General features: G+C 37.9%; 1 protein-coding gene across 3 annotated transcripts in view; it reads left to right on the top strand.

The window, feature by feature from the left end:
• The window catches only part of PIR121 (transcription activator), a 68,728-nt gene that overhangs the window by 23,698 nt on the left and 17,763 nt on the right, over window positions 1-27,267 (top strand). For all 3 annotated transcript variants that reach the window (XM_089160834.1, XM_089160832.1, XM_089160833.1), the window contains 10 exons: window positions 1,998-2,209; window positions 2,617-2,764; window positions 3,903-4,071; window positions 9,921-9,997; window positions 10,544-10,714; window positions 15,034-15,110; window positions 15,193-15,295; window positions 17,418-17,537; window positions 17,621-17,764; window positions 19,020-19,169. In XM_089160834.1, the coding sequence (XP_089016960.1) occupies window positions 1,998-2,209; window positions 2,617-2,764; window positions 3,903-4,071; window positions 9,921-9,997; window positions 10,544-10,714; window positions 15,034-15,110; window positions 15,193-15,295; window positions 17,418-17,537; window positions 17,621-17,764; window positions 19,020-19,169 (1,371 nt within the window). The remainder of the gene's footprint in view (window positions 1-1,997; window positions 2,210-2,616; window positions 2,765-3,902; window positions 4,072-9,920; window positions 9,998-10,543; window positions 10,715-15,033; window positions 15,111-15,192; window positions 15,296-17,417; window positions 17,538-17,620; window positions 17,765-19,019; window positions 19,170-27,267) is intronic.

The following is a 27,267-nucleotide window of genomic DNA, read 5'->3' as shown; positions in this document are numbered from 1 at the left end:
TCCTAGGAGTGTAGCCTGCTAAGTGGGAGTATTTTATTGCATGGTCTGTTGGTAATTGAATCTGGAGGATAGAATTTTATGGTGACTGATACCTTGTGTGTTCATATCTGGTATTTGGGACGGGGGCAATGAGTGATTCTTTGAGGGGAGGATAAAGAAATAGAGTTCCTAGTTGTAGTTGGTAATTGGCTGGCAATGCTTATCCACCCTTGGATTGTGGTTTGATCTGTGAATTAATAATTAGTGAGCATTTTTAGCTGATTTAGCAGATGGAGATCAATATATCATGATGTGAATGTGAAATTTTTTAGTACAGAGAAAAAGAATGCAGAGTTATAGGGTTGCTGGTACATTGCAGAGCTTGGCTGATGGATATCTGCTATTGATATGTTGTGATCTTTGTCAAAAGAAGAAAAGCTATTCAAAATTATTGGTCTGCTAGTAAAGATTTTTACTATATTATCGATTCTTTTGGTTGCCCTCTCCGGCATCTACCCAAAGAAATGGAAAAGACCCCGTTATCTTCCATGATTGACACTCTTTTTTGTTAGAAGCCCCAAGAGACCATGACATCCTGTAGCGTGGTGAAGGTTTTTGTCCTTGTGAGGTTTAGTGTCCAACAGATAATGGACTGGGGGACGATGTAACATGATTACCTTTATTCTTGAACTTTGCAGCCACCATGGTTCGAGAACTCGATTTTGGTGGCTACCTGGCCATCTCAGTGGGCGAAAATGCCAAGATTGATGAAAAACCAATTGTATGTGTAAGTTCCATTTTGACCCCAAGTTTAAACCACTGTGCTGAAGAAGTTAAGATGCGAACTTATAAAACATAAAACATACACCATTTACTTAACTATGGTATATTGTACATCAGTCATGTTCATGTTCATATCAATGTTTAAATCAGTAAGTTCAAAATCACATGAAAATGTCAGCGTAGTTATAAGGTACGCCACAAGAGTACAGGACAAAAGCACCAGTGTAAAACACAGTTCTAAAAAAAAAAAAAAAAAAAAAAAAAAAATTCAAAATATGGGATGAAATCTCACCTTTTTTGAAGATTTGGTTGAAAACCTTTCAATCTTTGTTATAGATATTGTAGAAGTGTTGTTGATGAAGTCTACTGGGTGTTCCAGCCAAAACTTTGGCAAAAAATGGGGCAAAACCAGGTTTTCCAGCAAGGAAGAGGGCAAGAGGACCAAGATTTTGCCGAGATTGAGTAGTGAATTAGTGATATCTTGACTTGATCGAGTCGGAGGATATTTATAACAGTGGTTGCTGGTTGGTTCAAGATTGAACCAAGATCTCGGTCGATATTTACTATTTCATAGGACTTGCACCTAATCTCGTCTTGGTTTTTCAAGAAACTGAGATATCTCGCAAGATCTCACAATTCTCGAGCCATGGCAGCTAGGAGAGGTGAATTTTCTAACAACCAATAATTTGCATTGATGAATGGAAAAGGTGTAATTAAACCTTAATTGGACGATTAAGTATGACATAATGCAATTCTTTTTTCTCCTATGCATGTGTTAATATGTATCCAAGGGCTTAAGGTAAATCTTAACTTATTTCATAGGCATCTGTTGGATTGGAAACTGCTAATCTTGATCTAGTCCAGCCGATATGCCAGATCCAATAATGATCCTGAGAACCATGTATTTGACTATTTGGCCTTCTTGGTGTGACTGAATTTGTATAACATTATTAGTTTATTACAGTGAGGTGATCTGCATATAACTGAATTTGCATCTCTAGTGTCTCCTTTCTAAACTGTTGAAAGAAAGACTCTACTCAATTACAATTTTTATTCTCCTGACAAGTTTCCTCTAATTCAGTTAGTTGGCAATATATTTGATGCTGACATGAATATTAGTTTAATCTAACTTAGTCAACTGCTGGTGGTACTAAGTGACTTGTCTACTTGTTGCTTTTATTTATCTATTTTCTCACATCAGGCTTGTGGGTGGCTTATACTTGGTAATTACATAGGTGGTTCGTTGGAATTATACAATGGAGGAAAGGAAGGCTCTCGTGGAGCTTGTTTGTTACATAAAGAGTATTGGTTCAATGATGCAGCGATGTGATACCTTAGTTGCTGATGCTCTCTGGGAAACAATCCATGCTGAGGTCCAAGACTTTGTGCAGAACAAATTAGCCACCATGTTGCGAACTACATTTCGCAGGAAGAAGGATCTGTCAAGGTAACATATGAATCTCACTGCTGTAGAATTTGTGATTCATTTTGGGTCATAATCTCACCTTTTTTCTTTAACAAATTCATGCCTAGCTGTTTCCCAGGAAAGATCACGCAATTACATTTTACCATACACAAAAGCATAAGAGAGTCTGGATGAGGCGCCCTGCAATAGCATATAAGAAAATTATGAACAAAGGAAGCATAAAAGGATAAATGAATCGATAATTTTGTGATTATATGATTAATCTCTATTTATGTTTTCTTATTTGTGTGAGTACATAAGAATATGCCACAGATTTTCACAGGGAAGTACTACGAAATTCTGAAGACACCTAATGCACTTCTGGTTTGGTAATTTCTTCATCTACAGAGTTTATCAGTATTAAAAACTTGAATCATGTTTACTTCTAGGATTCTTTCTGATATGCGGACACTTGCGGCGGACTGGATGGCAAATACAAGCAAGCCTGGGTCAGAAACACAATCTTCACGACATGGAGGTGAAGAAAACAAAGGGAACTTATTTTATCCTAGGCCAGTTGCACCAACAGCAGCTCAGGTGTTTCTCTCATAAAGTATCTTTACTCTCTTCTAGTTGGATATTCATGGCTTCATGCATGCATGCAAACTTCTCTTTGGTTTATTTACTTCATCTCTTCATTACCTTTTCGATTTCATAATTATTCATTACTTTTTCTGGGCACAGCATGCAAAATCATCCTCGTAAATATTTCATTGCATGACAGATATCAGATTTCATATCACAGTCACAGGTCATATTCATATCAGCCTTATCAGGATTTCATATAAACATTGCACGCCATACTTCGTACAACATCCAAATATTATCAAGTAAACACATGAAGGATTCCCATGGCTTTCATTCATATTACATTACATGAATCAAGCACCATTTGATAAGAAACATGCACCTCAAAATTCATTCCCATTCTTCCCTTCCACAACATACATCCACTGTATTACAGTATTGAGTACATACTCATGGATCCCACATCTTTATATTCACTTCTCTATTTCTTTTTATTTCTTTTCAGTTCACTGCTTCAGCAGCACTAAGACATTAGAATAGTATAATGGAATTATCAAGAACAGTATGGGATTCCCATCATAATAAAAATATAATAAATTATTTACCGAAGTATAAAGATATTCAGTTCCATCTAAGTATCTATGGAATAATCATGACATCCATGCAGGGTGTTACAGAAATCATCGGTTCAGTTTTCCATCACTTTCTAGACATGGCTAATGTCCAATGCTTTGGCATTACCACAAAATGGCAAGTAGGTTTGCCTTTTTATATGATGGAAGAAATGATCCAATATCTGAATTATAGTCCATGAAGTAAATAGTTGTCATCAACAGTGAGTAACTGTGTATAATTATATGATGCTAGTCCTATGGGTGTTTGATTTGATTGAATGTTCTTTTTCTAAGGTGAACAAGTTTAGTTTACTAATGGCTTATGAAGCATTAAAGATATCATACAGCATTGCCAATGTATTCCTTACATTACTTATGCCTCTTTCAACACACTTCATGAAAAGGTGTTAGCAAAATGTTACGACATTTATTGAATTTTCTGGCTTTATTTTTTGTGTTAAATCAAGCTTCCTAGAATCTAGTTTGTGAGGTTGTATTGTTTGTTTACTTTCTTAATTGCCACTTCTTTTCAGGTTCATTGCCTGCAGTTCCTGATATATGAGCTTGTTTCTGGTGGTAATTTGAGAAAGCCAGGAGGACTTTTTGGAAATACTGGCTCAGATATTCAAGTTACTGATCTCAAACAGTTGGAAACTTTCTTTTACAAGCTTGGCTTTTTTCTCCATATCTTGGATTATACAGGTTGCTTCTTACCTAGTTTCTTTGGTTGTTTGACAAATGTGTCCCTCTTGACATTCAGATTTTCTTTAGGTGGATGTGTTATTGTATCATATCTGTTTATTTCTTTAGAAAGTACAGTGAAAGCCTTGTAACTTATACTGGGTTTCTCTCTTTTCTTGTTGCATTTACTTTTTGGGTTGAATTGAAGCAAGGTGATGTGAACCAGGATCTAGGGTTTGAATGAGTGATGTAATGCCCTACATCTAAGTTCACTCTGGAATCCTCTTCCCTGAGAATCAGCAGTCTTCTAAGGCTGGAATACCCTTCAGTGGAGGATTTTTGATAAATTTAATAGTGTGAGGGATTAGGCTAGGGTTAGGGTAGGTTCAGCCAGGCTTAGGGTTTGTGTTTTTGGAGCTTGTCAATTTGGTGTTTTTAATAATTTCAGATCTGAAATTGAAGTTAGAGTTTGGGAAATTAGGGTTTGAAGAACTCTAGGGTTAGGTTTTCCTACTATGAAAGCTAAGTTGCAGGATGTTAGGATTTTAGATGTGGGAAGGGTCTGGTTTTATGGATCGAAGGTATGGGGCTGCAGATAGGCTCTAATTCTAAGAGGGGAAGGTTTTTGGTTAACGGATCTTGCTGCACCTCTAAATTTAGTTTTCTGGAATTTCCAGAAGTGCCACAGGTATTAGAAGGTGAAAAAAAGATGAAGTAAGGGGGATGGGCTGGGATGATAATCTAGGGTTTGGAGAGGGTAAGGGATTAGGTAATAAAGATGGGAAGGGCTCCTTTTTCTGCCACAGGGGTTGGGAGGGGCTGGAGATGTGCTACGATGGAGGGGAGGGGTTGGGCTGCATAAAATTAGGTTTAAGGGGTAAGGGAGGATTCTGGGTGGTGGAGAAGGGGGAATGGAGCTGGGATGGGGGGAAAGGGGCTGGTACTTACTTGGAAATGAAATTGGGCTGCTCAACTTGAAGGATGCTGGGATTTAAAAAAAAAAAAAAAAGAAAAGGCAGAAAACTCTCTTTCAAGGCTGCCACAATCTCAACTTTATTTCATTAATCATAATTTTCTTTCTACAATTTAGAGATGCTTATTTATTTCCTTCAAGAAGGAGCTCAAAATAGGACTCAACTTAGAAAAGAAGTCAAACTAGGACTCTAATTTGCAATTCAGATCAAACTAAATCTCCAAAGACTTTAACTCACACAAGGAACCTTCATGACTTACTCTAGTGGTATCCAATTTGAATTCTAGGAGTAGATGTAGATTCCTTGCAAGCAGTAGGACAGCCCTAATGGACTCCTCCACAAAATAAGAATCCATCACTAACCAGGACTCTTTAATAACTTGCAAAATATGGACTAAAATTTAAAACTAAAAGAAGATCTGGGCTCCCACAAGCATAGTGGATCTAAAATATCCTTGGTGGATTAGGGGCTGTAGGGTTTGGGGGAGCGACCCTAGGCCCTGTTTCAGCTCTGAATGTGTTTCAATCACCAGGTGTTAGTGGGAAGCATGTAATTACAATCATAGAATAAAATTTACGGAAACTCAAGTTTCAACCAGGTGAAAATGGGAAACCTAGGTGGGAAACTGGGAAATTTTGAGGAAATTTTGAAGAAACTTAGGATTTTTCGTGCAAGTTTTGATAGGTTTTATGGAGTATTTTACGGTGGGATTCCACATTTAAGCTAATTAAAGTATAAAGAACACATTGGCACATGCATTTTGTTAAAAAAGTCAATGTAGATACTAGATATGTCATTTCAATGTACATAACATCAATGTAGGGTTGTCCAAGAAGTATGTTATAAACTTAACTACCACATAACATTCAATATATAACTTCTAAGTTCACAACATCAAATACAAAGTAATTGACAATAAAAGGGAAGTACAACTCAATGCCAAGAAGAGTGCCTCGGTGGATCCATCCCGTGAGCTAAGTAGTACTGTGCCTGTAACATCCTCTCATCCAACCAACGAACATAGACATCCCTTGATATTTTATGCCTATGTTTGTGAAGGTAATCGACAATTAAAGCTTTATAAGTCTGGTCATCAACATGCCTAAGATTACCAGTCTGAGGGAATACACAATTTGGATAGGGAAGTCTTGATGGAGGGGGTATTTGGGGAAATATGAAAGAAACAAAACAATAAAAAATTTGGAAAAACTACGAAACTTGCAGGAAAAAGTCTTAAGTTTCCATGAAATTTCTCATGTTTCCCACGGAATTTGGGAAATTTTTTTCTCATGAACCAGCTGGTCCAGTTGGGTTGAACTAGGTTTTGACAGGTTTCGACGAAATTTTGACGGTTTCGATTGAAACTTAGGATTATTTTTGGGTCACCCAAAGTTTCGTTTCGAGGTTCCAAAAGTACAAAATTTTGCATGTTTCGATTGAATTTTGTATAGTGATTACGATAAAGTACCAAGATATTGCCATGGTATGTGAATTATTCACTTGTGTCCCAAAAAAAATAGATATTACCAAGATCTCGGGTGAGTTCTTGATCCATGTCCTGATGAGTGATTAGGTCGAAGGCCTAAAACTTTCCTAGGGTAGGTTGGAACCATCCGATCTTGATCAAGGTCAGTGAAGTCTGGTCCATCCCGTATCCTGATTTAGAGCTGTTATTCTGTTTCACTGTCTTAGTGAATGTACTATTACTTCTGGTGTTCGACAAACCATTACAACCAAATTGGATGGTCTTGAGTCTAATGGTCTGAAGGTTTTAATAGAACCACTTGAAGCCTTGTAATTTTGAAAAAAGAAATAACATGCTGGAAACTAATAAGATATGAAGTCTTGTTCACTTCCTCCCAAAAAAAAAATGATATAACCATTCAGGAAGGAAAAATCGTTTGAACTTCATAACCATGCCGAACTTGGAGCTGCTGAACGCCAGGGTCAGAATGGTCTTTAATGTTTTATATGTATGTCCTGCCTTGGGGGGATGCAATATTTGTGGCAGCTTACTTTATTACTAGGATGTCATCCCATGTGCAGCAGCAATGCTGCCCCCTGGGGTTCCACATCCTTCGCTCTTCCTCCTAAAGTTTTTGGGTGTGTTGCCATTGCTAGGAATTATCATATTTATGGTAAACTTGACCCTCATGATCTGCAGTGTATTTTTCTTGGTTACTCTGCAGCCTAAGAAAGGTATGAGTGTTATCACCCTACCTTCAGAAAAATGTTTGTCACCATTTCCTTATTTTTTCCTTACACCTCTTCAAGGGGAGAGTGAATCTCGTGAAGAAGTTTCACTTCTCATTCCACGCACAAAAATTTCCAATTGATGATGGCCAGATGGGGTGACTGGATAGGAACAAGGCCAATGGTTCAGGAAAATGATATGCAGGGGGAGCAACCTACATTGCAATGTCTCATAAAAGTATATTGTATTAAAAGAAAAGCAGCCTAGCTGGTAGTGCCTCTCACTGACATGCCTAGCCAATTGGAAGCACCAACTCCTAGTCTTGTAGACATCAATCCTGGTGAATCTATTCCTGTTCCCGTTTTTGACCCTTCATTAGACTTACCAATTGCAATACAAAAGCAACCAAGTGCATGCTCCCAACACCCTATCTCTAATATTGTTACATATAGTGTGTTATCACCTACTTCCCAATACTTTGTTTCCTCCTTGTCCTCTGTTTGTATTCCTAACAGCTTGCAAGAGGCACTAGCTCCATCTCACTGGAAAGAAGCAATGGATGACGAGATGAAGGCCTTGGAAAAAGAAAAGAAAAAACAAAACCTGGGATCTGGTTGCTTTTTCTACAGGAGAGAAACTGTCGGTTGCAAGTAAGTGTTTGTAGTTAATCAAAAGGTTGATGGTAGTGTGGAGTGTGGACAAGTATAAAGCAAGATTTGTGGCCATAGGATTCACTCAGAGTTATGGCATTGATTACAAGGAGACTCTTACACTGGTAGCCAAGATCAATATCATATGAGTTGTGCTCATGTGCAGTAAATTAGGGATGGGATCTTCAACAACTTGATGTTAAGAGTGCTTTCCTTCATGGAGAAATTCAAGACCAAGTGTACATGGATGTTCCATCAGGATACAGTACTATAGAAACTCGTGGGTAGGTATGCAAGCAACGTATGGGTTGAAGCAGTCCCCAAGAGCACGGTTTGGAAGGTTCCATAAGGCTATAGTGTCCTTAGGTTACAAGCAAAGAAATGCAGATAATATTCTATTTATCAAGAAGATCAACACCCACATCACCATACTGTTAGTGTACAGAGATGACATGGTTATCATTGGCAGCAGTGCAGCAGAGATTTCAGCCCTAAAAGCTCTCTTGGGAGCAGAGTTGCATGGAAAAGTTGAGATATTTTTTGGGTATTGATCTGGTATATTCTTCTAATGGTATCTCTATCTCTTTGGGAAAGTTTACCTTGGATTTATCACAGAGACAAATGTTAGGATAAAAAGCCAACACACCTATTGAGTCCACTCACATCTGAAGGCCAAAGGAGAACCCCTAGACAAAACCAGCTACCGACAACTAGTAGGGAGACTCATTTACTTGTCTCACACGAGACATGACATAGTTGTTGCAATGAGCCTAGTAAGCCAATACAAGCATGATCCACATTCCTCTCACCAATATGTTGTCTAAAAAATTTTGAGGTACTTAGAGGCAGCCCCTGGAAAGGGAATCCTAATTTCTTTTCATGGACATCTAAATATTCTAGCCTACACTAATGCAGACTCGACAAGCTGTTCTGATGATAGGAGGTCTACTTTTGGGTATTGCACTTATGTAGAGGAATCTTGGTGACTTGGACAAGTAAGAAACAAGCTGTTGTTGCAAGGTCTAGTGCTGAAGTCGAGTTCAGAGCAATGGCCCAGGGCATTTGTGAAGTGTAATGGTTGAAAGGGTTACTCTAGGATCTAACTGCAGAAAAAAAGGTCTTTATACAACTGTTTTCATATAGCAACTTAACAAGTAGCATAGCGCACAACCCGGTTTAGCATGATAGAACTAAGCATGCAGAAATTGACTGACTCTAAATCAAGGAAAAAAAAATGAGTCTTGTCTTATTTGCATCTTTTTTGTCTCTTCAGAAGTCCAAGGCTGATCTGTTTACTAAGAGTCTAAATACTAAAGTTTTTTGTTATAGTATTAGCAAGTTGGGCATGATAGATATATATTCACCAACTTGAGGGTGAGTATGGTAATTCTGAGTATAAAGGGTAGAATTATCTCTAGGATATAGTTCTGTAATATCCCACATGGGAAATTTCTGTTCTTTTATTAATATAAATGAAGACTGACTGTGTCACCCTGACGCAACTCAGAAGTTCTAAGACCATTCAACAGAAAGATATGATTTAGTGATCTATCTAAAGCCTGACTTGATTCCATCAGTGTGGTATTTATGAAACCCTTTCAGAAATCAAGCCCAATTGTCACCAAGTGCTCGTCCCCACTCTTCATTTTTCATGTCAGATCTATTATTTGTGAATGAATGTTTCACATACCATATATTGTGTGGCCTTCTGGGAAAACTTTTCAAGAGAATCTTTCTATTGTTGTGAAAGATCTATATGATTGCCATTTCAGATGTGATATTGACAAGTTGATAATGTTGTAAGCTTGATGATTTATATGTTTATGAAGTTTGAATATCAAACTATGTCCAAATTGTTTTCTTTTTCTTTCAAGGTATTCATTGTTATGTTTTATCCATTTCTGCTTTACTTATCTTCTCAGGCCTTTCTCTCTTTCTCATCTTGTCAGGCATTCCAGAATTTTCAATGTAAAATGGGATGAAACTTTTCTCTTGTGATGTCAATTATCTATGTCCTACCTTGACATACTTTTTTCTTCATCATGTTTGCAGTGACCATTGCAACATTAACTGATCTTGGTTTCCTCTGGTTTAGAGAATTTTATTTGGAGTCCTCTCGGGTTATCCAGGTATATTCAATTTGATTTAATTGCACAATTTGACTGTTTCATGTGTATTTGCCTGCTTTCGTGTGTACATAAATATGATTATACATCTGTTCAAACTACTCAGTAACACACAAGTGACACAACACTAACCAATTTTTACTTGTCTAACAATAGGTTGTTCCATGTCACAGGGTACTACCCATCCATCTCATAGGTCAAACATTCGTAAAAATGTCATGCATGAGGGTCAAAATGTGTCAGAATAGAACATGAGTTGTATAAAATTGCTAAAGTGCCGTTAATTGCTAACCTTAACTTTTGGCATTGTTGAAAGCCTTTTTTTTCCCCCTGAAACTTGAACTGTGAGATGGGTGCAGACTCCTGTTTATACTTTATACCATATAGAGTAAACACTTCTGTCTACCTTTCCCTAGTGCCTACCAAGGAGGCCAAGTTCAGTAACCTTGTGTGTGTCATCATATACTCTTGGCAGTTCTTTGCAATATATTATTATCTTAACCTTCCACTGCTTCTACAAGTTTTAATCTGTGTTTTTGCCATGTATAGTTTCCCATAGAATGTTCTCTTCCTTGGATGCTGGTGTCTTCTGTGATCGAGCCCCAGGATGCAGGTCTATTTGAGAGCATTCTGATCCCGTTTGACATTTATAATGATTCCGCCCAACATGCACTGGTTGTGCTGAAGCAGCGTTTCCTATACGATGAAATTGAAGCTGAGGTACTGAAAGCATAAAAACTTAAAAGAGATATTGGAGTTAAATAAACTAAGAATGTTTGCAGATGTATGTTTGTAGCACTAAATTTTCTTCTTAATTTCTGTGCATGTGGTTTATTTGTACGAAATTTTTTGTGGACACTTGATGCATATGATATCTCTATTCACACAACTATTGCTTCAGAAAATAAGTTTCTTCTTTTTTGGCTATGCATTTCTAGAGGAAATCATTCACCACTATGGATCATTTTCTAGGTTTCTGATCCATGTGAAGTAAATCTTTTTGAAGATATCTGGTCATAACTCTTTATTTTTTGTGGGTCACAACTCACTATGTAATGTCCAAAGTTGTCAGTGTCTAGGTGAGCAACGCATCCAGAGAAGTGGGGGTGGGGTGGGGGAGAATCGAGTCAACACCAAAATAGATGACAAGACGACACCTGTGTGTGTTGGCACTGCCAAAGCACCTGGATGCCTAGGCAGTGCCTAGGTGACCCCTTGACAGCTATGGTGATGTATCATGCCAACATGGACTTAGGTCTCTAGATTTGTTTTTGTGACACAGGTGAATAATGGCTAAGGGAGCTATGGGAATATTTCTGGCCCAGGCCACTTAGCTAGTTGGTGGGATGGTGATGACTTTGTTGTCTTGTGGATGAGGTTTACTCAAGCCATTTGGTTATGGTTCTAATAGAAAAGTGAATTGAAGAGGAGGTCCAGATTCAAATTCAAAAGCGAAAACGGGCAACCTTTTGTCAGTAAAACCTCCATCTCTCCTAGCGTGCCTCGAAGCCTTGGTTTGTTCGGTTGGGAGTTTGCAGCCAGTTGTTTCCCTTTGTGCTGATCTTTTGGCTGGGTAGTATGCTGTCAACTTTTTTTTTTGAGGGATTGCATTTTTCCATTGTTCTTTGTTGGTGGATGTTCTTTTAGGTCACCCTAGTGTGTTTTCCTTTCATGAAGACGAATAAGGAAGAGAGGGTGGGGAGCACTTGATATTGATGTCTAAATTTATTGAAATCAGGGCTTGCCCTTCAGTTAGTCTAATCTTAAAGATAGTGACTGACAGAATCAGAGATAGGAAGAGGCAGTGCCTGCATTATGAAAAACAAGAAAAAAATTTAGGAAGAGAAGAAGCCTCATGGCTGGAGAAGGAATAAACTCAACCATAAGCCATCAATATATTTGTAAGAGTAGAATTTTGTAATTACAATCTGAGGACATGTTAGACTTGTCTGTTCGTACACAGAAATCCTATTATGTAAATAACAAAGAAACTTAACCCCTAGGATGGGCGATGGGAAACAAATACAGAAAGCTACTTAACAATTAACATTCCCCTTTAATCTTGAGCACAAATGTCTCCCATGCTCAGATTGGAATAACCTTTAAGAAATGCATTTTGGAAAATGCCTCAGTAAAAAATTCACATAGTTAAGTTGCTATGGCCCAAAGGTCTTCTACAAAATCTTCGTGTTAGCTCCAATTCTTTTATGGTGCTGTACTGTGATAACAAACCTGCTATTAGTACAACCCAGTTCAGCGTGACAAAGCATGTGGAAGTAGACCATCATTTCATCCTAGAGAAGCTTGATAAAGGAATTGTCCATATTGAATTTGTTGAGTTCAGTGATCAGTCATCAAAGAACTTAATAGAATGGTTTTTCATTCTATTCAAGCAAGTTGGGCATGTACAAGATTCATGCACCAACCATAGCTTGAGATCTCGAAATATCTCGCTTTTTCAAGAGGCCAAAACACGATTGAAGGCAAGAAGGGGAGAAAAAAGAAGGAGGAAAATTCGACTGAAATCTCAGTAGAGTTGAGATCTCAACCTGAGATTTCAGTCATCTTGAGATTTCCCCCAACCATGCATGTGAAAATCGTCAAACTCAATCTAGTCAAGGTCTAGAGCTTGCCAGCCCTTTTGATATATGTCATTGCTGGTTCTCTTTGACTATTCTAGATTTTTTGCCAGAAACTTGGTTGGAATACCTTTTCCACATGATCAATACCTCTCCTACTCCATCTATTAAGGATTAATCATGTGAATTTTGTAATTTGAAGTATGAATATGAACAAGTGTTATGCATGGACTTCTTTGAGGTTTGAACGTTGATATGTTTGTAATATTGAGTATTTTATTAACAATAGGCCGTTTCAGGATGCATCTTTAGCATAGCAGTTTCAAACTTGTGTTTGAAATGAAACTCATATTTGGAGTGCCCTTTTTTTTTTTTTTTTGGTGTGAGAATCTGAGGCCACCTATTTAGGGGGGGGGGGGCTCAAATAGGTTGGACAGCAAGTTTCAGTCGCAAAAGACACTTTAAACTTACTGAAACTGAGATCCCGTTTCTTGGCCTAGTGTGATGGGCACCAAAACTGAGATCTTGAACCATGGCACCAACTTGAGGGGGAGTGCTATAATGCAAGCTCTAGGGCATTTTTTTTTTATATTTATAATTTCCTCTAGTTTTAGGCATCTATGGCTGTGCTCTTCAGTGTAACTAGTCATTATTTTCCCAACCTCTCTTTCATCAAATGACATACAAGGCTCTGCCTTTGTGGTGGGAGGAAGGCACAGGGCCACAGGCCTGTAAATAAGAGAGGGAAATCCCCAAAAAACTGCAACCAGACTAGATTAGGGAGATGGTGGATTGGGAGGGGGCCATAGCTAACAGTGAGTTAACATCAAATAAGAAAGGCCCCCAAATCTGCTGGAGGATTGGACGTTGCTGTGAAAGTCAAATGACTCTTGAACCAGATATTGTAGATAACTACAAGAGGTGCTGATGTACCAACCAAATCGAGGGCCAGTTAGAGGATCAATTCAGTTGAATTCAGCAGGAAAAACAAGGGTTCCTCAAATCTTGCAGTCATGGGGTAGGGGCTATTTTGAATGATCTAGTGTTTGGGGGAAGGGTAGGCAGGATGTGGTTATGGCTTAGGAGCTAGGATTAATTGGAATCCAATTCTGAATTGTGTTATTTTTAAATTCAGATTAAAGTTTCAAGGGTTTTGGGAATCTAGAAATCAGGGTTTTCTAATTCTAGGGCTTCTAGGGGATGGCTGGGGTTAGGGTTATGGTCAAAGGTAAAGGAGTGGAAGTGGATGATGAAGGCAAAAGGGAATTGGATCCGGGTGAGGGGTTTGAGAGATCTAGGTGATAGGAGATTAGGGTTGCCAGCGTTTGGGGAAGAAGATTAAGTGCAAAAAATTTAGGGTTTCGGTAAGAAAGTGGGGTGAGGGTTGGGGTTGTAGGCTAGGTAATGGAGGGGGATGATGATTCCCAAATGGGCTGGGGTTGAGGTGAGTGGATGGAGGAGAGTTATAGAAAATAGGGTCTGGGGAATAGAATGGGGCTGCTGCAATAGAGAGAGAGGGGGAACTAGGGTTCTTAAACATTTATATCCTCTTCGGTGTCTACTTGTTGGAGAGAGAGGCCAAAGGATTTCAGAAAACTTGAATGCTTAGAGCTGCCACAGGTTTCCTCGAAACCTCTTAAGGCTCCACTCAATTCTCCTTCAATCAATGTTTATTCAATTGTCAAAACTCGTTTGTTTACTAGTGTGGGCAGTATTTATTGCCTTACATTGGACTCCTCCGAAGACTCAAATTGGAAACCAAAACAATCTAGGAGTTCTATTTTAAAGGACTCCTAACTGAAATAAATTGCAGATATAAAAGAACATCTAATTTATTCAGGGACTCCTACACCACTAAGGACTCTCCTTGTCTCTTCTTGGAATGATTCAAATTACACAATAAGAGTAGGACTAATCTCCTAGTAGAGTTTGGACTATAACTGAAGGATTCCTTCTCTAAATAAGATTCCTAACTAAACTAGGACTCTTTCATAGCTTGACAAGGACTGATTTAAATATCAAAAAGAGATTAGATTTAGACTCTTACTAACATGCTGAATTCAACTAACCCTAAGTGGGCCTGTTTAGGAGGGCCCAAATTACCTGTCACTTGGTGTGCTTTTCCTCCTGGGCCATAGGGTGCTGGGCAGCAACCCTAGGCCCTGTTTTGGCCCTTGGTCCTCTCTTGAGGGATGGTCCTGGGTCCAGTTCACATCAGGTGCGTGCTTGCCCAATGGAACATTATAACTTCGTTTGAACTAAAATTGAATTATTGCATTTATTTTTTTCTTGTTATCCTGAAGCAAGCATAGATTGAATTACTTCAAAGATCATCATTATGTACCTATCAGGTTATTATAATGACTAGAACCGCTTAGTTCTTTTGTTGTTTCTGGATATTCCACTTAAGATGAATGAAGAAACACTCTTTCCCTTGTTCACTTTTCTCTGTTTTTGTAGGTGGATCTTTGTTTTGATCAACTGGTTGTGAAATTGAGTGAGACTGTTTTCACATATTATAAAAGCTGGGCAGCAAGGTAGGCATCAGCCTCTGGATTTCGTTAATTTGGTGCTCCTGTCTTTTCTATTTTATTTCTAATTTTTTGGTTTAAACTCTAGTGAGCTACTTGATCCATCTTTCATCTTTGCGTTGGACAATGGAGAAAAATATTCTGTTCAACCAATTAGATTCAACGCACTGCTAAAGATGACCAGGCTAAAGGTGAGAACATATTTTCATATATATACTGCAAGGCTGCATTTTAATATGAATGATGTGTTTCAATTCTATGAGGTATTTTACCAAGAGTAGTGGCATCAGCATTGATATCAGTAGTATCATGAGTGGAAAGTGAACACATACGAATGAATAAAATGCCACTTGGCTTTCTGTTTTAGAGGAAAAAGAAGAGGGGCTGATTTTCATGAAGTGTCATTTTCTTGGAGTATGTTGTACATGAATACTGTGCCTGTCACCTTTGTGCTTTCTTAACCTTCCTTGAGAGCATTCTTTTCTGATTCTGTCATTACTAATTTTGAGCTTAAAGCCCTGTGCTTTGGACATATATTTTTTTTGGTGAATAGAAAAATGAATTACCAAAATCCCGGGAGGGGGGGGGGGACAGATGTGAAGCACACCAAATCAAGGAGCTGTGGGTGATTTTTCCTACCAAGACGGAAGCCCTAGACCAACACTCAATCTTTACTCTACGATTAGGCTACGACACAAAAGCTACAGGGACAGGAGGGTGAATTTCAGTCAGTTGAGTAAGGGTCAGATGTTGCTCTCGAAGTGACTTCTGCTGTTGGATGACCTAGAAGAGAGTCCCGACTTAGTTAATCGAACTGCTTGTGTGAGCATCGACTCTATTTCTGTTTCAAACTTAGAGGGTAGACTTTGAACTCATACTTAGGGTTGTTTTTTCACAAATCCAAGGCCATCAACGTGTTCAAAAGGCTTAAATTAGGCTAACTACCAAGTTTGAGCCCAACTTAGACCCTAAAAACCGAGATGGGCCATCGAGTTAGACCCAAAAAAAGACCATATCTCGACCAAGATCTCGCCAACTCAGTCAAGATCTCGGTTTTTGGAAGGGGCGGGATCTTGAACCATGAGCAGTGGAAGGTGTAGACACTGCAGATAGGATTGAAGCAGGATGAGGCTTGAATGGTGACCAAAGATCTTACAGCTGGTACAAGGTGAAACCAATCATATTTAAGTCATCGCTTAAAATGTAGCTAGTTTCTTCTTGAATGGAGATGGAGGGAGGGGGAGATTCATATGAGATTTCAACACAAATCCTCACCAATGAGGGCTTGTCCATCTTCATAGTATAAGCATCAAGAGCCTTTAGTAGTGTAGAGGGAGACCAGGTAGTGCAACCTGTATGGGAATGGGGTTGAAATTGACCTCTTTCAGTTGCATATATCGATCCCACTGGAGGAGGAAGGTTGTCTGGGAGTCAGCAAGCCAAAGGGTTCATCAGAGTAGAATTAGAAAATGAACCCACCATTATCCAGGATATTAGTTTTTAGAGAATCTTGAGCTTTCCATTGACCAATGTGTAGTTAATGAAGCTTTAATGATGTTGAAGGATGGCCTAGATACCAGGGAGGTGACAAGACAAGTTTTTCATTTTGAAATCTTCGAAGAGAATAGGGACTGGGGTAGATGGCATACCTGGAAGGTCTGTTAGTGGAGGTTGTGACATAGTGTAGACGGTGGAGAAGAAGAGAAGAGGGAGACCAGGTTTGGTCTCAGCAGGGCATAGAGAGTAAGAGAGGGAGAGGGTTGTGTAGACAATGAAAATTAAGACAAGAACTAGCACGAGGGGTCGTTGTTCCACGATATGTTATTGCATCTTCATCTATAAGCAACAACAACAACATCCATAACCTATTCTCCAAATAAAATAATAATAATAATAATGATAATAATATATAATAAAAAAAATAAAGAAAAAAAAAGGAAAAGAAAAAAGATAACATCCATAGCCTTATCCCAACCGGGGGAACCATGAATTTTTAAGATCTCTGGCCTTCTAAAGTCTGAAATGATTTCTTCTGGCTATGAAAATTATTTAGACTAGGTAATTTCTTGGAGAATGCTTGAGCTATAATAATTTTCCTTTTAAAAGGAGTTCTTTTCATGTTGTCCTTTCTTTTTTGACTTTGTCTTCTTTTTCTTATTTATATGATTTGACTTATGTTATGTATCTCAGAGTTAGGCTTATTGGTATACTGTTATCCCTTAAACTTTTTGGTGAATGCATTGCTGCACTGCAGACTTGTTTGGAGATAACCAAATATATGTACTAAAATCATAATGTTTGTTAATGATATAGCTACTGGGAAGGACCATCAATTTAAGGAGCTTAATTGCTGAACGAATGAACAAATTATTCAGAGAGAACCTTGAATTTTTGTTTGATCGTTTTGAGTCCCAGGATCTGTGTGCTATTGTGGTGAGTCCCTCTCTCTCTCTCCCTCTGTGTGTGTGTGTGTGTGGGCAGAGAATGAACATTGCTTCTGATGGTTGTCTATCCAGGAATTGGAGAAACTCGTTGATATCTTAAGACATTCCCATGAATTGCTTTCAAGAGATCTTTCAATGGACTCATTCAATCTCATTCTGAATGAGATGCAAGAGAACATATCTCTTGTGTCCTTTTCTAGTCGACTTGCTTCCCAGGTTTGGCATTCTCTTTAGCATTGATCTTTGAAAATTACTTCATTGCAAGTATTAGTGAATTAGTGATTTATTTCTGTTGTAGAATTTGCTTTTTATTTGTCCTCAAGAGTCAAAATTTATATGGTATCCATCATATCCAAAGGATTGAATCAATGTTTGCTCGAAGAAGATACTAGAATCTGGTAAGAATGGAAGAGCTAAACTGTCAATGACAGTATCACTTAAATTGAATTATTAATTATTTTCATTCAAGATAAAATGTTTTGTAAAACAAAGTCATTTGGGAAAAAATTGTATAAAACGGTCTTTGATAGTTGTTGGTTGTAAAAAAATTTGTATAAAATGGTCTTTGATGGTGGTTGTTGTAACTTGTAACTATCTTTTTGGAGCTTTTAATGTTAACCATTGTCCATAGGTGACACTGATCTAACTCAATGGCTTTTTGGCCTAGTTTCAGTGGGTTGGTTTCAGTTGATTGTTTCAATGGGTTTTGGCCCATTTTGGGCATGAAACTTGCTATTTGTCTTGAACACAATTGTTCTATCAGATTCTGGAAATACCAAGTACAAATTGGTGTTTCATGTTGGACCATAGGCTGGTAAGCCTACAACGTACAAAAAGTGTAAAATACCCTATTTATCACATAATTTATCATTGAGAGGTGACTTTTTTAATGTAAATTGTAAGAGAAGAAAAAGAAGGAGAACAAGATGAGGGACGGTGGTTTGTGTAACCTTGAGAGTTACTACTTGTTTTGAAACAAACTCCCTATGCTGAGTAATAGGGCAACAAAATATTAGGGACAGAATAATCCAATAAATTTGTTTTTAAAAAGAAAAAGAAAAATATTTTTTTCACATGAATAATGTCCAGAGCAGATTAACACACCTCAAGCTGGAGCATGGGTGTTAATCATGCCCAGCTTGTTGCAAATATAATCCGTTCTCGCACTCCCCAAAGACTCGTGAACACATTTGCAGCTTCTTCACCTGTATAAACATGGGGAGGAGAATTAACAGGTCATATGTTCAGATCTCCTTGGGGCCTGCCTGACAAACAAGCCCCCTCACACCCCCACCTCCAGGCTCCAACAAACCAAAAAAGAATATATGCAGCACGACAGGTTTGATCTTCAATTTTTTTTGCAAAACAGCTGCATAGTTTATGTTCCTAATTGGAGAAATAAACATACATCTAGGGGGCTTTTAACCCTCTGTAACTACCCGTGAACTGATCACTTTGTTTCTGCTGCCAGGTGTGGGCAGAGATGCAGAATGATTTCTTGCCGAATTTTATCCTTTGCAATACTACTCAACGTTTTGTTAGATCATCTAAAGTATCGCTAGTTCCCACTCAGAAGCCATCAGTTCCCTACGCCAAGCCTAACTTCTACTGTGGTACTCAAGTAAGTGTTCATATACTAAGAAGTAAGAACCACTTTTTAGGGGAAGTTCTGTAATTTTATATTTAAATGTTCTCGAGTTCATTAATTATTTTTCTTGGTTTTCCTAGTTATTGTACATTATGTTTCTCTGCTCATGTTTTAATAGTACATTTATCAGGAAATTCACTGAGCTATTATATTGGCACATCTATATCAGTAAAGTAATTGTTTATGGAAATCTGCTGTCATAAAGTGTGTTCCAAAGTTTTATCAAATGGTGAGATCAAAATTTACTAGTCATATTCCTTTTATGGTTGGTACACGATGAGTTTTATCACAAGTTGAACTTTTTAGTGTAAGTGTGGGCTTTAGTTTTTCATTATGACATTTGATTATTTTCAGTCACTAATAGGTTTTTGTATTTTACTATCGTTAGTTAATGATATATGAAGGATAGAATTTTAGTATAGTTATATCTATTTGAGATATTTATATGTCTCAAAGTTGATTACAATGGAGAGTGGGTGACTTTGTGAAGAATATTGGGGAGAGATGGGTCTCTTTGAAGATATATGTTGGTGGTATGACTTAGGATTTTTTACTAAATTTGTAAAGAGTTAATGATGATTAATGGCTTATTTTTTTGGGGGGGGGGGGGGACTGATTACCAGAAAATAACTGATTTGGTTGATGTTGGATACTGTGCCTTTTTGTGTGTACATTCTGCAATTGAATCTTGTTGTTGTTGGTAGTCAGTTTTTTTCAGCAAAGCACAGCTTTTAAGGAGAAGAAACAGATTTTATAGGGATTAACCAAGATTGGCAGGGAGTTGGCATCTAATACGGGGCATGTCTTTTGCATGTTTTTCCTTTAGATTTATAATATAGTATGAATTAGTTAGATGCAGAGAAATTAAACGTGACAGATGCAGTGTTTCTCGACGGTAGAAATTATAAATTAGCTAATCCAAATTAAACAGTCATGAGTGTTGAGAGGGATATGTGGTTATTTTTTGGCAAGTTTGAGGGATATGTTAGTGTGTGGGAAAAAAGGATTGTGGTTGGTTTTTTCTTTTCCTCCCTAGAAATTTTTTTTTAAAAGTTCACAAATATACAGAGGGGTGTGAGTGTTGGGATCGTCTTTTTTGTGTGAAAAGTAGGAGTTTTGCTTAGACCTGTAAATGGATAGCCGAAATCCACCTCCGAATCCGCATTCGTATTCGTTTAAGGGTATCCGTATCCAAAAAATTTCTTACCGAAAAATATCAGTATTAGTCCGCTAAGCAACCGGATTCGGATTCGGATAATTGCTTATCGGATCGGATAATATCCGGATAAATTTTTATCCGGATAGAGTAAAGTTTTTAACATTTTTCTTTAAAAATAGATGATAATCGGATTCGGATACCGGTAATCGGATTCGGATAGTGGTATTTGGTAATCGAAATTTAGAAATTTATAATAAAAAATGTAAAAAGGTGACAATTATCAATCAATAATCGGATATTTTATCGGATCGGATTATTATCGGATATCCGATAAAGTTTCGGATTCGGATACTAGTGTATCCGAGCCAAATCCGGTCCGTTTACAGGTCTAGTTGTGCTATCTTTATATTGGGGGTGTGGTTTTTCTTTTCTTTTTTTTTTGGGAAAATTTTGGAGACACCCCAAAATAAAAAACTAACTAATCCAAATTAAAGAGTTGTGAGTGTTGAGAGGGATATGTGTTTTTGGCAAGTTTGAGAGATATGTTAATGTGTGGAAAAAAAGGATTTGTGGTTGGTTTTTTCTTTTCTTCTTTTTTTTTTTTTTTTTCTGTGAACAAAATTAAAAATTTCAAAAACATACAGAGGGATGTGAGTGTTGGGATCTTCTTTTTTTTTTTTTTTTTTTTTTTTTGAGGGCAGGTGTGGAGGAAATTTTGCAGACACCCCAAAATATATGTTGAAAAGCACAAACACCCCAAAATGTCACCTAAAATTGCATAGTAGTACACCCCGTTAGCATTTATCGTTCAGTTTTTTTTTTTTAATCCAAAAATACCCTTGATAAACATTTGAAAATGGGCAGGATGGTCGGATTCAGCTGTTTGCAGGATCCTTCTCCATTCATCTTCTTCTCCTCCGGCCAACCAAGGATCTGAATTTTATTTTTATTTTTATTTTTATTTGTTGGTAAATAGGATCTGAAATTTGATCAATTGTTTCAACCAAACCCTTTTAATCCAACAAAGAGGGAGGAAACAGGTGGGTATCTTTGCACTTCTGCATCGAAGAAAAAGAAATGCTAACTTTCACCGATCTTGTTTGTGTTTCAATTTAGAGATTGAAGGTAAAATTACCATCGATCTTCTATTTAGCAATCTATGTCAGTGTAAATTTAAAGTAGCAGAATAGGGAAAAACGATGGCCATGTTGGGCCTACATGTCTAGATCTTCGCACCAAGCAGCAAGTAATCAAGTAGACTACCGCTTCATTCTTCTCTAGGAAACGGACTTGAGCACTAATGGGGAATGGAGGTAAAGAACTGTCGATTGAAGTGGGTTCACTGAGATGGCATTGGAGACTTGAGCAGCAACACCCTCAATTTCACCCACATCGGGAAGCAGAAGATGAGTTCAAGAACAGAGGTTCACTGAATCCCGATTTCTCTTTTCACCGAATTGGATTTGAAACCCTGAGATTCAGAAGGATGAACTGAGCAAAAAAAAGGCATGCAAAAATGGAGCGCAACAGGATCAACCAAGCATGATTGAAAAGTGTTTTTGCTGATCTGTAGACAAAAGGTTTTCACCACCACCATTTTCCTCAAATTCTGTTATACTAATTTTAGTCATGAATCTTCAGAGCTTTCGTATTCTTAAAGCCAGTCTGTTTTTGGGAGTCTTGATTTCTATTCACTCCAAGAATTTTCTGGTTTGATTGATCTCATAGCCATGATGATCAGAGTCTATTTGCGATGGGTTGTCCTTCCCCTATTAATGGTAATTTTGTTAATAGAGTTATCAAATTCGAAGGAGAGAAACGGGTTTAAACTTTTGGACATAAGTTCTGGGTTCCTCTACACGGCTGAGAGCTTGTCATTACCATATGACGGTGACAGGGATGCGAGTGTTGAAGGAATTAAAAGGCTGCTTAGGATAGGGAGAAGAATTCAACTATCCTGCCTATTTTCAAATGTTTATTAAGGGTATTGTTGGAATTAAAAAATAAAATGAGATGAATTAACAGAAAATGCTAACTGAGTGTACTATTTTACAATTTTAAGTAACATTTTCGGGTGTTTGTCAATCTAGCTTACTTCTGGGGTGTTTGTGCTTTTTGACATATATTTTGGGGTGTCTCTGAAATTTTCCCTTTTTGTAAGACACCTTCATGTATCTTGGGTTTCTTTTTCTTTTTCTTTTTCTCTTAATATAAGATATATGTAGTTGTTTTTATTTTTGGCTAGTCCATTGGATGCCTATGAAATTATTATTATTATTATTTTTTTTTTTTTGGGGGGGGAGGGACCTGAGGCTCATCCAGGCCAGCTTATGCACATCTTGACTAATCCTCTAGAGGTAGCTTTATATACAAGGGAGGGGATAATTGTTTATACATATGGGGCTTTGCCCTAGCCCCAAGGATATTTTAACTCCTGACCTTATGCTATGAGGCGTTGGTCTTTGCCAACCCTTAGGGGTAATTTGCCTGAATTTTATAAAGTGATGAGCAAAAGTACATGCCTACGAGAAAGTTTAGGTTGTGTGTTTCAATTTAATTACTAGACGGAAAGCTGCAATGTTGGAAGAGATGAAAGCATTGAATAAGAATGGAACTTGAGAACTTAATTCTTCCTTTGGGCAAGAGACCTGCTGGTTGTAAGTGAGTGTTTGTAGTGAAACAAAACATTGGTGGATCTACGGACCAGTGCAAAGCTCGACTAGTGGCTAAAAGATTCGCTCGGACATTTGGAATTGATTATCAGGAAAATTTGCACCTGCTTCCAAATTAAATGCAGTTCAAGTGCTGCTCTCATGTGCTGTGAACTTGGGATGGGATCTCTAACAAATAGATATGAAAAATGCCTTCTACACAAGGAATTAGAAAATAAGCCTTTTTTGGGATTCCCTTGGGTTCTTATGACAAAAAAACTCCAGGGAAGGTGTGCGAACTTAAATGTACATTATATGGGTCAAAGACCCCTCATACGTGGTTTGGTAGGTTTTGTAAGGCTATGGATTCAGTTGGATACGTACGAAGTAATGTCGACAGTACCCTCTTCATCAAAAGGACAGTTGCCAAGATAACCATCTTAATTGTCTATGTTGAAATACAATGTTTCAAGGCTTATTGACAATGATCTCAGCCCTTTATTATAAAAAGGAAAGTAGACTATTACAGGAAATTTACATATCAACTCTATTTAACTCCTATCATTCTTTTACTCCTATATCCACCTCCCCCTCGTTGCTTTCCCTGTCCCTCCGTTCTCTTCTGTCTCTCTTTTCTTCCTTTTTCCTTTCTTCCTTTTTTGTCCTCTCTTTCCTTTTGTCTCCCCTTTCTTCTTTCTTTTCCCTCGTTTTTTTGGTCTGCTGGTCCCTTTTTGTTTGTTTTTCTTTCTTTTCGGCTCTCGTGGTTTTCGTTCTCTCGTTTCTTCGTCCCTCTTTTGCGGTTGTCTCGTTCGTTAAGGGCAAATCTCCGGGGTTACAGAGATCAGTTCTCCGTCAAAAAGATAGATCTATGCTGTTAGATCTCCAAGTGGAAGACTCAAGGTAGGGACAAACTTTCAAAGGAGTAGAAGATTGCGAAGGTAAGGGACAAACTTTCAAAGGTAACAAAGATCAAATTCTGCATAAGGAGTCTACATGAAAGGCTTTGAATTGTAGACATCTTCATCTCCCCCTCACGTGTAGCGTTACCGTGGGAAGATAATAACAAAGGAAATTCCAATGGGGAAACTTGAAGAGGAAGAAATTATAATGGTAAGATAAAAGTATCGGAAAACAAATCCGAGAAAATGACAAATTTGGGGGTTGGCTGAGCCTACGGTGCCACTAATGAAGGTCCGATATTACCGATGGATTGAATTAGAAGATGTGTCAAAGCGTAGATCCTCCAATCGGCTCGAGCAATAAAGTCCATTTACCACGACCAATCTCCTTCCCCGATCTTGAAGTGCTAGGTAGGAGTTGGTAGGGGTAGTAGAGGAACGTGGTCGGCTGTCCGCGGAGAAGCGCATATCGTCGTGGTGCGAACTCCTCCTGCGAAACCAACGTCTGCGAGGGTGTGGTGAAGCTGTCTTAGAAGATTAGCCTTTTGTTTTCCCGTCTTTGTGCTCGTTTTGCTCAAAATCAGCGGCTTCCCATGCAGTTTTCAACAATTTTCCTTGGTATGATATGGTTTGTGCGTGCTCACACTTGACAATCTCCTTAGCCGGATCGATTTGTGCAACAGACTGGCTATTTTTCCCTAGCTATTGTTACCCCAAAAATATATTTTCCCTCAAATTTGTGCGATTTAGTCTTCTCAACATTTGAAGATTCTACTTCTTTACTTGGGCGTTCTTCCTTGAGACATAGTTGCGTAAGATGAGGACAAATCAAATGAGTCGTAGGCGCGTTCTATAGTTTGAAGATCAAATTGCGATGTTTCCGCGTGTTTTATACTTTTGGTCGTTGGACATGTGTGATATCCATGCCTCACTTGAGGGGGTGTTGGATTCTATTAGAGTCTAATAGGTTTGTATAGGAATTAAATTAGGTTTGCATTCATGTAACTTCTATTCCTTGTAATAGTCTACTTTCCACTTTATTATAAATAAAGGGCTTGAGATCATGGATCAATAAGGAGAATGAAAAGTGGAAAAATATTCGGATCCGGGGGAGTTCATCAATGTTGTCATGTTGACAAAATTATCTGCGTTCTTCGTCTTCACCCTTTCAAGTAACAATGTTGCGATGCATACCAACGTCAACCTCTTTTTTTTTTTTTTTTTTCGAATGACAAATATGTCCTTGAAAAAACAGAATTTCAAATAAATCTCGAACTTATTCAAATTTACATATAAGTCCCAGCTTCGAATCGCGGCTTCGGATGAGAATCGCGAAATTGCGGGCGCGGCGTGGTTGCTGATTCTTCTTCTCTTCTTCTTTCCTCTGTTTTCGTTCTTATTCATTGAATCGGCGGCAGTCGTCTTCTTCTTTCTTTTTTCTTTTTTTCGTTTGTTGCACCAAGATGGTCTAACTCCTGCAGTTGGCGTTGGTTTGAAAAAAATCGAGGGGGTGGTCGCTCCCAATCGTTTGGCTCGATCCTGTTGTACTGTTTGGCGGATGGCTTATTGTCTTGTCTCGCCCTTTATTTATAATAAAGGGAAGTGCTATTGGGATGAGTTTACTGTGCCTCTTTTCTCCTATACACTCTTTTGACTCATGTCCCGTCTATGTTAATGATATAGTTTTACAGGCAATGATAGCGGCGAGATAATACAGTTGAAGAAATTTTTTGTCGTAAGTTTGAAATAAAAGATTAGGGAAGCTAAGGTACTTACTTGGGATTGAAGTTACTCGTTCCACTAAAGGTATATCTCTATCTAAAAGGAAGTATGTTCTAGACTTACTATTTGAAACAAGATTACCAAGTTATCATCCTTGTGACAACTTTTGAAGCTATTAAACATCGCAAAGAAATATGAAGAAGCTGTAGATAAGGGTCACTATTAGACTCATGGGAAGTTCAATTTATCTGGCTCAAACACGATTAAATATTGCTGTTTAGTTAGAATAGTCGGTCAATTTAATGAATTTATGCATGATCCACATGCAATTCACATGGCTGTTGTTCTTTGTATTCTTCATTACTTGAAGCCTTCCCATGGTAAAGGAGTCTTTTTATCCCCGTGATCATCTCCGTATTGAGCTACACAGATGCCAATTGGGGAGGCTGACATGATTGAAAGTCCACCTCAGGGTATTGTACTTTTATTGGTAGAAATCTAGTCACTTGGTGCACCAAGAAGCAGAATGTGGTTGCGAGATCCAATGCTGAAGCAGAGTTTCAAGCTATGGTTCAAAGGATATGTAAGTTGTTATGGCTGCATGGTCTACTTGAAGACCTAAATGGTCCATTCGTCTTCCTATGATGCTCTATTGTGACAACAAAGCAGCCTTGAGCATTGCCTATAATCCAATATAGCATGATTGGAAAAACATGTGGAGATTGACCAGCACTTCATCAAGGAAAAGTTGGAAAGTGGTGTTATCTATATGCCCTCAGTGAAGTCTGGAGATCAACTAACCGATGTCTTCATTAAGGGATTACTTGAACGTAAATTTTATCCTATTTTGGCCAAGTTGGGCATATGTGATATCCATGCACCAACTTGATGGGGAGTATTGTCAAGGGTATTTTTGGGATAAAAATCCCTTGGGATTGCACTACCACTAGAGGGATATTTACCCTCTTTTTTTCTTCTTCGGGGTTGAATCCTATTTGATTTCAACTTCTTCAGTTCTAGTTTGTTTCTAATTAGTTTCTTCTTAGATTTAACTCTAAAACCCCCTACTGGGCTGTGAATAATTATTACATTCTGAGACTATTTTCCTCAGATTCAACTAATAAAGCTTACTTTGCAAAAAGAAAAGAAAAAAGCTGCCAAGTTTAGCAAGGTTTGGGGACTAGGATTCTCGGTTTTCCTAAAATTTAGATTACTGAAAAATGTGTCTCAGTGCAGCATCAATACTAAATATGTCACAAAGGGATACCTGATTCTTTAGTCTTTAGTATGATGACTTCAATCTTTTCTCATCATGTTGTCAGGTTGTTAGTAAAATACTAGTCTACTTGTTTGGATGAGGTATTTTATTGCATAATACTAATTAAGAAATAAGTGTGTAGGATATAACTTTTAAAACCTAATTATAGTGCACAATATGGAAATGTTGGACAGAGTGTTAATTTCTTAAATTATGTAAAATGAGGTGTAAAATACGGTTTCAAAGTAATATGAATTTTGAAAACACAGTAATGGTGGGGCTGTAAATTTCTTAAATTATATGACACTAAAGTTTTAGATACTAATTTGAAGTTCTAAACTGGGGTAATTTGGGAAACAGAACATAAGAAACAAAACAATAG

The sequence above is a fragment of the Hakea prostrata genome, chromosome 7 (genome assembly GCF_041222555.1).
Source record: "Hakea prostrata isolate BN-2017 chromosome 7, UWA_Hpros_2, whole genome shotgun sequence".
In the NCBI taxonomy this organism is placed as follows: Eukaryota; Viridiplantae; Streptophyta; class Magnoliopsida; order Proteales; family Proteaceae; genus Hakea; species Hakea prostrata.
Note: the sequence above shows the minus strand (reverse complement) of the source record. Positions and strands in the feature narration are given on the sequence as shown.